The 12,397-nt window shown below is 48.7% G+C and overlaps 1 protein-coding gene across 2 annotated transcripts in view; it reads right to left on the bottom strand.

The window, feature by feature from the left end:
• Positions 1–12,397, bottom strand: part of rbbp8l (retinoblastoma binding protein 8-like) — a 155,756-nt gene that overhangs the window by 94,528 nt on the left and 48,831 nt on the right. For both annotated transcript variants that reach the window (XM_038803512.1, XM_038803513.1), the window contains exon 4: positions 8,369–8,464. In XM_038803512.1, the coding sequence (XP_038659440.1) occupies positions 8,369–8,464 (96 nt within the window). The remainder of the gene's footprint in view (positions 1–8,368; positions 8,465–12,397) is intronic.

The raw sequence follows: 12,397 nt of genomic DNA, 5'->3' as shown, positions 1-12,397 counted from the left end.
TTATAAGGCGGTTATTATAAATTGGGGTCCAAATCGATGCTCCCTCCACTCTCTTATATCTCCTCCATTGCCCCCAGATCCTCAGAGCCGCCACTAGCACCGGACTTGTGGAGTATCGGGCCAGTGAGAATAGCAGAGGTGCCGTTACCAATGCCCCCAGACTGGTGTCTTTACATGACGCCGCCTCCATCCGCTCCCGTGCCGAACCCTCCCCCACTACCCAAGATTGTGACATGTTGATGCACAAAGGGACCTGGGTGTCGTACACCAGTCGCTGAACGCAAAAATGTAGGTAAAGCAAGCAGTTAAGGCCACTAATGGTGTTTTGGCCTTCATTGCAAGAGGACTTAAGTACAGGAGCATGGACATCTTTCTGCAGCTGTACAGGGCCTTGGTGAGACAACATCTGGAGTATTATGTGCCGTTTTTGTCTCCTTACCCAAGAAAGGATATACTTGTTATCGAGAGTTTGCAGCAAAGGTTCAAAAGACTGTCTCCTGGGGTGGCAGAATTGTTGTATGCAGAGAGATTTGGTCGACTGGGCCTGTATTCACCAGAGTTTAGAAGAATAGGAGGGGATCTCATTGAAACACATAAAATATTGGCAGGGCCGGATAGACTGGATGCAGGGATGATGTTTCCTCTGTGTTACGACCCCAGTTGATGTTTTAATTGGGGAAGATTGCAGGAACGCTAATTATTTTTAACAACAAGAAAAAACCTCTGTTAAACATGGAAAGGTGGATTATTGTACAATACGTCTTTACTCATCCCCTTAGCTGAACAATTACACACAGGTTTTAAGATGAACACGGATTGCAAAGGGGCTGGTTTAGCACAGGGCTAAATCACTGGCTTTTACAGCAGACCAAGGCAAGCCAGCAGCACGATTCAATTCCCGTACCAGCCTCCCCGAACAGGCTCTGGAATGTGGTGACTAGGGGCTTTTCACAATAACTTCATTTGATTCCTACTTGTGACAATAAGCGATTTTCATTTTAATTTCATTTCATCTTAAGGTACAATGGTCTCATAAACACACAAAGTCCTTTTTAAACTCATAAGATGACTGTGGTAAGACACACTCCTCTCTGAACCAAAGTGAATGTCTGTAGATTTCTCCTCACACCCTCCCTCACAGTCTTATACTGTGAGCTACCTTGTCTCACTGAACTCTGGCTTCCACATGAGTGATTTCAAATTCCGCTGTCAAAACTCACACTTCCAACTCTTGTTTTAAATTATGCTTTCCCGCCGCTGCTTCCATTAAGGTTTTGCTTTTAGGTTTTACACCTTTCCCTTCCTTTATCTTAAAGGTTTTAATGCAAATGTTGAGGTCCAGCCATTGATTTCCACAATTATTTTGAATAACGTCTCCCAAACTGTAGTAGTTTCTCACAAACTTTAACACTGCCTCTCACGATCTAATGGCTTTGAAACTCTCTGTGACTCTACTGAACAGTAACCTGCTCTACTTCCCGGACTCCTCTGTTCCGTTAACTCCAGACTTCTTGGAAACTTCTCTTTGTTTCTCTAGTTTCTTTAACTAGCTGGACTTTATATTTTCGGCATCCGTTTTCTTAACCATTATTCCATTGTACGGCTTTTCTTCCAGCAAGGCTGAGAGAGATGTGCCCTCTTTAGCCTTCTAAAACCACCTGCTCTATGCTTATACCCTTTTTATAATATAGAGACCTGAAATATGCACAGTACTTCTTGTGGGGTCTAATTAAGTTTCATGCTTTTCATGATCTGCCTGCCTATGTCCCTCAATAGACCCCCCCCCCCCCCATTACTCAGCTACACTCTTCTGTGGTTCCTGTTGTTGTCTTTGTGGGTTCTGTGGGGGGGGGGGAGACTTCCTACCCCTTCCCCTCCTCCCCTTTACCCCCATGTTTCTCTCTGCGACTCCCTTGGGTTTCCTCCTCACCCCCCCCCCCCCCCCGACTCGGCTCCTCTCCATTACGTGTGTACTTGTCTGCTCTCCTCAGTCCTCCCCTCTCTTCCTAATCACTATTGGCTTCGAGCAGATCTAGGATTAGCTGATGAATAGCCCCAAAGTTTGTGGAAGTCCTCCTCCCACCCTTGGATGGTGTACTTGATCTTCTCCAGGTGGAGAAATTCCGACAGGTCTGCCAGCCAGTCTTCAGCTGTGAGTGGTGCTGCTGATCACCAGCCGAGCAGGATTCTCCAGCGGGCAATTAAGGAAGCAAAAGCCAGGGCGGTGACCGTCTTCCCCATCTGTAGTTCTGGATGGTCCAATAGCCCGAAGACTGCTACTCTCGGGCACGGCTCCATCCTCACCCCCGCAACCTTGGACATCACCTTGAAAAAGGCTGTCCAGAACACAACAAGCCTGGGGCAGGCCCAGTACATGTGGGCGTGGTTGGCTGGGCCTCCCTGGCACCATTCGTATTCATCCTTCAACTCCTGGAAGAACCTTCAGGTTCTGGCTAGGTGTGGTATGTGCACCACTTTAAACTGTATGAAGCTTAGCCTTGCGCAGGAGGAGACGGAATTGGCCCTGCTCAGTGCTTCGCTCCAGAGTCACCAACCCATGCCCGTCCCAAGTTCATCCTGCCATTTGTGCCTAGCTCTGTGCAATGGCGCCCTTGCCCTTTCCAGGTGTTGTCTGTAGATGCCCCACAGTTCCCCCTCTCCTTACTGTCCATGTTTATTAGCTCATCCAGTAAAGTGACTCCCAGGGCCCTAGGGTACCTCGTCGTCTTCTTGTGGAGAGATTTGAAGGCGCCGGAGTTCCTGCCCTGTTGGTAGCTCCAGTTCATCCTTCAGTTTGTCCAGGGTCACAAGTCAGTCCCCGATGGAAAAGTCCCTGACCAGTAGTATTCCCCCATCCTGTCTCCATTTTTGAAGGTGGCGTTGAGCATGGCTGGTGGGAAATTGTGGTTGCAGATGGGGCCATGGAGGACAACCCGGTTAAACCGAAATGCTGTCTCATTTGGTTCAATATCCACAACGAAGCTACCACCAATTGGCAGGATGTGTATTTTGCCGGGGCGGGCGGGGGCGGGGGGGGGGGGGGGGGGGGGGGGGATAGGAGCTCTGCCGTGCCCGAGGGCTCGGAGGGCCATTTCTTTGCAGGAGGACACTTGGGATCCTTGGATTCGTTCCTCCCCACACAAATGGCATGATAAATTTTGTCTATCCTTTGGAAAAAAGTCTTGGTGATGAAGATCAGTAGGTATCTTAACAGGAAGAGGAACCTTGGCAGCACGTTCAGCTTAATCGTTTGCACCCTCTCTGCCAGGGAAAGTGGGAGTGCATTGCATCTCTGTAGGCCCTTTTTAACTTCCTCCGCCAGACTGGTCAGATTCCCCTTGTGGATCCTTATCCAGTCATGGGCATCTGCATCCCCATGTAGTTGAATTTGCTTTGGGATAGTTTGAATGGTATGCCTCCCAGCTCTGTCCCTCCTCACTGGGGTTCACTGGGAATTCCTCGCTCTTGCCCAGATTGAGTTTGTAGCCGGAGAAGGCCCCAAACTCTTCCAGGAGCTTCATGATTGCTGCTTCATGATTGCTTTCAGGCCTTTCTGTGGGTCCGAGATGTAGAGCAGCAGGCCATTTGCATAGAGTGAAACTCTGAGCTCTCTTTGGATGCCCCTCCAGTCCTTCGCATTCCACAGGGCGATCGCCAGGGGTTCAATTGCCAGGGCAAACAAGAGCGGGGACAGTGGGCATCCCTGCCTAGTGCCTCTGTGCAGTTGGAAGTACTCAGAGTTGGCGGTGTTGGTCCGAACACTCGCTTTGAGGGCGTTGTACAGGCGTTTCACCCATGTGGTGAATCCCGTTCCAAGCCCAATCCAGTACCTCAATGAAGTACTTCCATTCGACTCTGCCGAAGGCCTTTTCAGTGTCCAGGGAGACGATCACCTCTGGTGTTCTCGCCCAAGACGGGGTCATTATTATATTTAGCCTTTGTCTACCCTTGACAACGCTTGTCTGGTCCTCTGGTACGCAGTTCTCCAGTTTCCTAGCCAGCACTTTTGCGAGTATCGTCGAGTCCACATTAAGCAGTGAGATGGGTCAAAATGATCCGTATTCCGTCAGGTCTTTGTCTTTTTCAGGTATCAGAGATATTTTGGTCTGTGTTAGCGTTGGAGGCAGGGTGCCCCTCGCTAGCGAGTCTGAGAACATGTCCCTTAGGTGTGGGGCCAGGGCTGGTGTGAATTTTGTTATAGAAGGCCACCAGGAACCCATCGGGTCCCGATGCCCGATGCCTTCCCCATCTGCATGGAGTTGATGCTCTCCATGATCTCTCCCAGTCCTATTGGTGCTTCCAGCTCCTCTCCCCTATCGTCCCTCACGACTAGCATGTCCAGTCCATCGAGGACCTTTCATCCCCATGTCCCCGTCGGGGGGTTGGGAGGTGTACAGTCCTTGGTAGAAGGTCTCAAATGCTTAGTTGACCTTTTTTGGTTCTGCTACCAGTCTGCCTCTGCTGAGCTTCATCCGTCCCCCTCATGGCTGCCTGCTTTCTCTGCTGGTCAGCCTGTAGGGGATAGCCTTCTCTCCGTGTTCGTAGAAGGTCCCCCAGCTCTGGCGGAGTTGATGCACTGTCCTCCTGCTGGATTGCAGGTTAAAGTCCATTTGCAGCTTTTTCCTCACCTCCGCACTCCGGAGTTTCCCTTTGTTAGGGGCCGTCCAAAATGGTTGTGCTCACCGTGCTCACCATGAGGCGGGGCCCCTGCGCTCTGGGGTATCCCTTTGTCCAGGGGGCATCCAACTTGGCTGCCAACTATCTGTACACTCATGGGTGCACCCCTGCACTGCAGCGTTTCCCTTTGTTTAGGGACCCTTCAAAGTGGCTGCTTAGGGCTCCATCTTGTTGCTTCAGCCTGCACCTTACCTGCCGAAGGCAATCAGAAAACCAACCCATTCTTCCCTTTGTGTTCCTTCTACCCCGCCGCCTCCTATTGTCCCTCTCTCCCTTTGTCGACCCCTCCCTGTCTCCCCCTGTGCATTCCCCCTCCCTGCATCTCTTCCCACCCCCCCCCCGTTGCCCCCCTGCCGGGAGATGCGCCGCGGCCTCCCTTGCTGTCTTTCTTCCTGTGCTAGTTATCGCCGCTAGTGTGGTGCCCCCCCCCCTCCCCCCCACCCCCGTGGTGCCCCCTCCCTCCTGGGGCTGATCTTATCCCTATCTTATGCCCACTGTCTAACTGCTCCCTCTACCTGTACCTCACCCTCACCTACATACCCCTGTCCTTCCCTTCCCCTGTGACCCGGTCTTTCTGATCAGAGCGAGGCAGCATATCAAGTGTCCATGAAGTCTCTTTCTCTTTCCTCCTCTCTTCCGCCTTCATCGCTGCCTCACTTGCCCCTTGTCCAGACCGCTTCACCACACAGATTTTTTCGCCTTCACCGGAGTATTAAAGTAATGCTCCTTGTTCTGCAACGTGATCCAGAGCTTGACTGGAACAGCATTCCAAATCTTATCCCTTTATTGTACAGGGCCGATTTTGCCTGATTAAACTCAGCCCCGTGTTTTGCAAAGTCTGCCCAATGTACTGATATACCTGGATTTTGTGTCCTTCCCAGGTACTCACCCACCTCAGGATCCTCTCTCCATCCTGGTATCGATGTAGCTTTGCGATGATCGCCGTCGGTTGTTCCTCCGCTGACGGTTTTGGCCTGAGCGACCTGGGCGCTCTGTCAATCTCCGGGAGGTTGGGGAAGCTGTCTCTCCCAATTAGGTTGCCCAGCGTTTGGGCGACGTAGTCAATCGGGTCCCTGCCCTCAATAGCTTCTGGCAGGCCCACATATCAAATGTCCTGTCGTCGGGACCTGTTTTCTTGGTCCTCGACTTTCCCTTTTCAGCTCCCATGGGCCGCCACCAACTATTTGCCTTCTGCCTTCAGGACGACGACCCTGTTAGTCTGGTCCGTTGATGCTTTCTCCAATTCGTGGATTGTTTTTTCCTATGCTTCCACCTTCTTGCCCAATCCGTCGATCGCTTTTCGCATGGTGACCATCGCCTCTGTCACCGCCATCTTGACCACCACCTGGATGTCGACCGTTACCGTTTCTTTCATTGCGGTCAGTCCCATCATAAGGAATGCTTTCCATCTGTCTCCAGGTGGTGGGGTGGGATGGAGGAGAGGTTGGGGGGGGGGGGGGGGCCCTCTGGTTGTCGGCCTCCCTCTCTCTCGGGTGGCCGGGGCCCCCTCTCCTCGTGGGTCCGCCAGCTCATCCGCCTGCTGCTCGTGGCCTTTTCCACCACTTCTGCCGTCCCTTCGACCCCTCGAGCTCCTGTTCGCTGATATTCTAGTTCTAGTCTTTTCTCGGTTGCGATTGAGTTGCTTTTGAATTTTCGGGCACAATTCGCCCAAAAGGGCCTATTTGGTTCTGGTTGGGAGGAGAGTCACATGATGTAGATCCACTCAGCACATCACCGTCACCGGAAGTTAACATTTAATTTTAGGCATTGGTAATGTTCCTGTTTGCCCTATTAAAGTGTATCACCTCATACGTATCCGTATTAAAGTTCATTTGGGAAGACTGTGGGTGCTGAAGGAGGTTACCAAGAACCCTTCTCACCATGTAGAATCCTCATTGTCTGAAACTTGCTCATGCCATGATTTCACCATAGGGTGAGGAGTCAGGCCCAAGAACTACCTCAACCAGTAAAAGGGTTGAACCCTTCCTATTGGCATTATTCTACACTACACTCTAGCCACCTCACCAACTGAGCTAACTTACCCCACAGAGATCTTTAGCATCACCTAAGAACTGATCTGAACTGGCTTTTGACCAAAGCGCTGGCTGATGCTACCTACCATTTTTCTTCAAAGGAAATTATGTGGGGAAGTTTCTCAAAATCATATTAATTTACCTGCCATTGGCCCCTTTGTCCCCTGTTTTCAGTGATTCGCCTCAGCAATCTGTTACAGCCTTTATTTGAGGGGCGGATGATTGTGGCTTGTGCTGCCTGTTCTATCATCGTAAACTGGGGCTCTGCCTGAACTCAACCTGAGCAATCCTGGCACTAGAAATCATTAACACCTGTTAGAGCAGGTGATGTTCTAATTCATCATATTTTAGCTTTGAGGCTGCAAAGAGTTTTCAATGCAGGGTTATTTTTTGCACTGAGGGCTTGTGATCATTGGCACCAAAACACAAACAAACTTCGTTTTCTCGACTCACCTGACTTCAAAATGTTCCCCCAGCCAAAAATTCCTGAGCTGCAATCAAATTCTCGGAATAAAAGGTCGCCACCTGATATGGAAACACCTCATTCAAAGGGGAAGGCTGTTTGCTTTCTCTAACAACTTGAAAATGTTTGTTTGCCCTCACACATTAAAGCTAAAGCACATTCGACTTGGTACCGGGAACAAATTCTGATCTCAAATATTTTGCGTCAAAGCTGCATACAAAATGTTGCCTAGGAACCTGCCCCTGCTCCCTTCAGAGGAACGTGTCAGTAACTTGTATTCTGTCCTCTCCTCTGAGCACCAATGTACATCGTGTCCATGTGCTTCATGTTCCTCATTTCTTGCCATGGTGGTTAGCATAAATGCTTCACAGCTCCAGGGTCCCAGGTTCGATTCCCGGCTGGGTCACTGTCTGTGTGGAGTCTGCACGTCCTCCCCGTGTGTGCGTGGGTTTCCTCCGGGTGCTCCGGTTTCCTCCCACAGTCCAAAGATGTGCGGGTTAGGTAGATTGGCCATGCTAAATTGCCCGTAGTGTCCTTAAAAGTAAGGTTAGGGGTGGGGGGGGGGGTTGTTGGGTTACGGGTATAGGGTGGATACGTGGGTTTGAGTAGGGTGATCATTGCTCGGCACAACATCGAGGGCCGAAGGGCCTGTTCTGTGCTGTACTGTTCTATGTTCTATGTTCTATTCTGTTTTTCCAAATGTTTGCATTCCAACAAAAAAAAACAGTGAAAACTCCCATTCATATAGTGCCTTTAACATCTCCCAAGGTGCTTCACAGGAGCAGTTCGCACTAACATTTAACACAGAGTCACACAGAAACATATTAAGACAGGTGATCAAAAGTTTGGTCATAGAGAGATTTTCTGGAGTAGAGACAGGTTGACGGTCAGAGTGGATGAGGGAGGATATGTTTGAAATTTGGCCGAGGCAGATGAAAGCCAATGGGGGAGCGATGAAAATAGAAACCAGGAAGGAAATCTGGCTGCACATTTCCACCCTGAACACTGAGACCAATCGTCGCATCATCAAACAATATATTGTATTTGGCGGGCACCCTGAATCATTTTTAAAAATCGTTTTAAAAAAGGTTTCTTTGCAGTTTCGATATATTTACGTGCAAAGGGATGCCTCAGTTTAGAAGCTAAATAGAAAAGAAAGGTTAAAAGGCTTCTCCTTTCTTAAAGTTCTTCCTACCTGTTTTCCAAATTCTTGACATTTTCGTTCATTATCTTCTGCTGTTCCCTCAGTTGGTGATTCTTGTTAAACATCTCTTCCAATCTCTGTGCATCACTGTGCAACACAATATTGCTGTTAGATCAGAAGTAAATGAAACAATCTGTACATTCAGAGGATGATTTTAGAACATAGAAAAGAACAAAGAAAAGTACAGCACCCAGGTTCGAATCCCGGCCCTGGGTCACTGTCCGTGTGGAGTTTGCACATTCTCCCCGTGTCTGCGTGGGTTTCACCCCCACAACCCAAAGATGTGCAGGATAGGTAGATTGGCCACTCTAAATTGCCCCTTAATTGGAAAAAATAATTGGGTACTCTAAATTTTAAAAAAAAGAAGAAAAGTACAGCACAGGAACAGGCCCTTCGGCCCTCCAAGCGCATGCCGACCATGCTGCCCGTCTAAACTAAACTCTTCTACACTTCCTGGGTCCGTATCCCTCTATTCCCATCCTATTCATGTATTTGTCAAGATGCCCCTTAAACGTCACTATCGTCCCTGCTTCCACCACCTCCTCCGGCAGCGGGTTCCAGGCACCCACTACCCTCTGTGTAAAAAACTTGCCTCGTACATCTCCTCTAAACCTCCCCCCTCGCACCTTAAACCTATGCCCCCTAGTAATTGACCCCTCTACCCTGGGGAAAAGCCTCTGGCTATCCACTCTGTCTATGACCCTCATAATTTTGTAGACCTCTATCAGGTCGCCCCTCAACCTCCGTCGTTTCAGTGAGAACAAACCGAGTTTATTCAACCGCTCCTCGTAGCTAATGCCCTCCATACCAGGCAATGTCCTTGTAAATCTCTTCTGCACCCTTTCTAAAGCCTACACATCCTTCTGTTAGTGTGGCGACCAGAATTGAACACTAAACTCCAAGTGTGGCCTAACTAAGGTTCTATACAGCTGCAACATGACTTGCCAATTCTTATACTCAATGCCCCGGCCAATGAAGGCAAGCATGCCGTATGCCTTCTTGACTACCTTCTCCACCTGTGTTGCCCTTTTCAGTGACCTGTGGACCTGTACACCTAGATCTCTCTGACTTTCAATAATCTTGAGGGTTCTACCATTCACTGTATATTCCCTACCTGCATTAGACCATCCAAAATGCATTACCTCACATTTGTCCGAATTAAACTCCATCTGCCATCTCTCCGCCCAAGTCTCCAAATGACTGCCTTCTATGACCGAGCCAGTTCTGCATCCAACTTGCCAGCTCACCCCTGATCCCATGTGACTTCACCTTTTGTACTAGTCTACCATGAGGGACCTTGTCAAACGCCTTACTGAAGTCCATATAGACAACATCCACTGCCCTACCTGCATCAATCATCTTTGTGACCTCTTCGAAAAACTCTATCAAGTTAGTGAGACACGACCCCCCCCTTCACAAAACCATGCTGCCTCTCACTAATACGTCCATTTGCTTCCAAATGGGACTAGATCCTGTCTCAAAGGATTCACTCCAGTAATTTCCCTGCCTCTGACGTAAAGCTCATCGGCCTGTAGTTCCCTGGGTTATCCTTGCTACCCTTCTTAAACAAAGGAACAACATTGGCTATTCTCCAGTCACCTGAAGACAGTGAGGATCCAAAGATTTCTGTCAAGCCTCAACAATTTCCTTTCTAGCCTCCTTCAGTATTCTGGGGTAGATCCCATCCGGCCCTGGGGATTTATCTACCTTAATATTTTTCAAGATGTCCAACACCTCGTCTTTTTGGATCTCAATGTGACCCAGGCTATCTACACACCTTTCTCCAGACTCAACATCCACCAATTCCTTCTCTTTGGTGAATACTGATAAAAAGTATTCATTTAGTACCTCGCCCATTTCCTCGGGCTCCACACATAGATTCCCTTGCCTATCCTTCAGTGGGCCAACCTTTTCCCTGGCTACCCTCTTGCTTTTTGTGTACGTGTAAAAAGCCTTGTGATTTTCCTTAACCCTATTTGCCAATTACTTTTCATGACCTCTTCTAGCCCTCCTGAGTCCTTGCTTAAGTTCCTTCCTTCTTTCCTTATCTTTCACACAGGTTTCATCTGTTCCCAGCCTTCTAGCCCTGACAAATGCCTCCTTTTTCTTTTTGACGAGGCCTACAATATCTCTCGTTATCCAATGTTCCTGAAATTTGCCGTATTTATCCTTCTTCCGCACAGGAACATGCCGGTCCTGAATTCCTTTCAACTGACATTTGAAAGCTTCCCACATGTCAGATGTTGATTTACCCTCAAACTAGGTTCTTCAGTTCTCGTCTAATATTGTTATAATTAGCCTTCCCCCAATTTAGCACATTCACCCTAGGACCACTCTTATCTTTGTCCAGCAGCACTTCAAAACTTACTGAATTGTGGTCACTGTTCCCGAAATGCTCCCCTACTAAAACTTCTACCACCTGGCCGGGCTCATTTCCCAATACCAGGTCCAGTACAGTCCCTTCCCTTGTTGGACTGTCTACATATTGTTTTAAGAAGACCTCCTGGATGCTCCTTACAAACTCTGCCCCGTCCAGGCCCCTAGCACTAAGTGAGTCCCAGTCAATATTGGGGAAGTTGAAGTCTCCCATCACAACAACCCTGTTGTTTTTACTCGTTTCCAAAATCTGTCTACCTATCTGCTCCTCTATCTCCTGCTGGCTGTTGGGAGGCCTGTTGTATACCCCCAACATTGTGACTGCACCCTTCTGATTCTTGATCTCTACCCATATAGCCTCGCTGCCCTCTGAGGTGTCCTCCCACAGTACAGCTGTGATATTCTCCCTAACCAGTAGCGCAACTCCGCCACCTCTTTTACATTCCCCTCTATCCCGCCTGAAACATCTAAATCCTGGAATGTTTAGCTGCCATCCTGTCCTTTCCTCAACCAGGTCTCCGTAATGGCAACAACATCATAGTTCCAAGTACTAATCCCAGCTCTAAGTTCATCTGCCATACCTGTTATACTTCTTGCATTAAAACATATGCATTTCAGGCCACCAAACCCGCTGTTTTCAGCAACATCTCCCTGTCTGCTCTTCCTCAGAGCCATACTGGCCCTATTCCCTAGTTCTCCCTCAATGCTTTCACCTTCTGACCTATTGCTCCGGTACCCACCCCCTGCCATACTAGTTTAAACCCTCCCGTGTGACACTAGCAAACCTCGCGGCCAGGATATTTATGCCTCTCCCGTTTAGATACAACCCCTCCTTCTTATTCTATTTTGGCCAAATAGTTTCGGAAGTAAAAAGATGAAGTCCAAGCTGCGGATTTGAGCTTCATCACAGGCTTAGTCCTTATTTAGTGCAGGCCACCATCTTGGTAAAGGAGTTGAAGCCAGAATCTGGTAGTTGTCAACTGGAGGATCATTATGGGATTGATTGACAATTAAATTGCCTGCCGGTGATCATCAAAGATGCCATTTGCTGGATAACGCTTCATTTTACAACTTCTTTTTTAAAAATAAATTTCGAGTACCCAATAATTTTTTCCAATTAAGGGGCAATTTAGAGTTGTCAAACCATCTAACCTGCACATTTTGTGGGGGTGAGACCCACACTAACACAGGGAGAATGTGCAAACTCCACACAGACAGTGACCCAGGGCTGGGAATCGAACCCGGGTACTCAGCACCGTAGGCAGCAGTGCTAACCACTGTGCCGCATGCCGCCCTTAAACCCACCTAACCTGTACATCTTTGGACTGTGGGAATAAACCGGAGCACTGGGAGAAAGCCCATGCAGACACAGGGAGAACGTGCAGATTTGCACAGACAGTGACCGAAGGCCAGAATTGAACCCGGGTCCCTAGTGATTTGTGTTTCTCCTCACAAGGATTCTCTGTGTTCTTCATTTTGTCACTGTCTGTTTTCTCTTTGTATTTGCATCTGTATACTGATCACCTTCACATTCCAGCTCCTCTGCTTGTAGCTCTCCTTTGTGCACAAATTCTTTCTTACTTCCCTCCTGTTGGTACTGCTTCAAGGTCACAGGTATCTTGGTCACATGTACCAATATTTCTT

The sequence above is a fragment of the Scyliorhinus canicula genome, chromosome 7, assembly GCF_902713615.1.
Source record: "Scyliorhinus canicula chromosome 7, sScyCan1.1, whole genome shotgun sequence".
NCBI classification, from domain to species: domain Eukaryota; kingdom Metazoa; phylum Chordata; class Chondrichthyes; order Carcharhiniformes; family Scyliorhinidae; genus Scyliorhinus; species Scyliorhinus canicula.
Note: the sequence above shows the minus strand (reverse complement) of the source record. Positions and strands in the feature narration are given on the sequence as shown.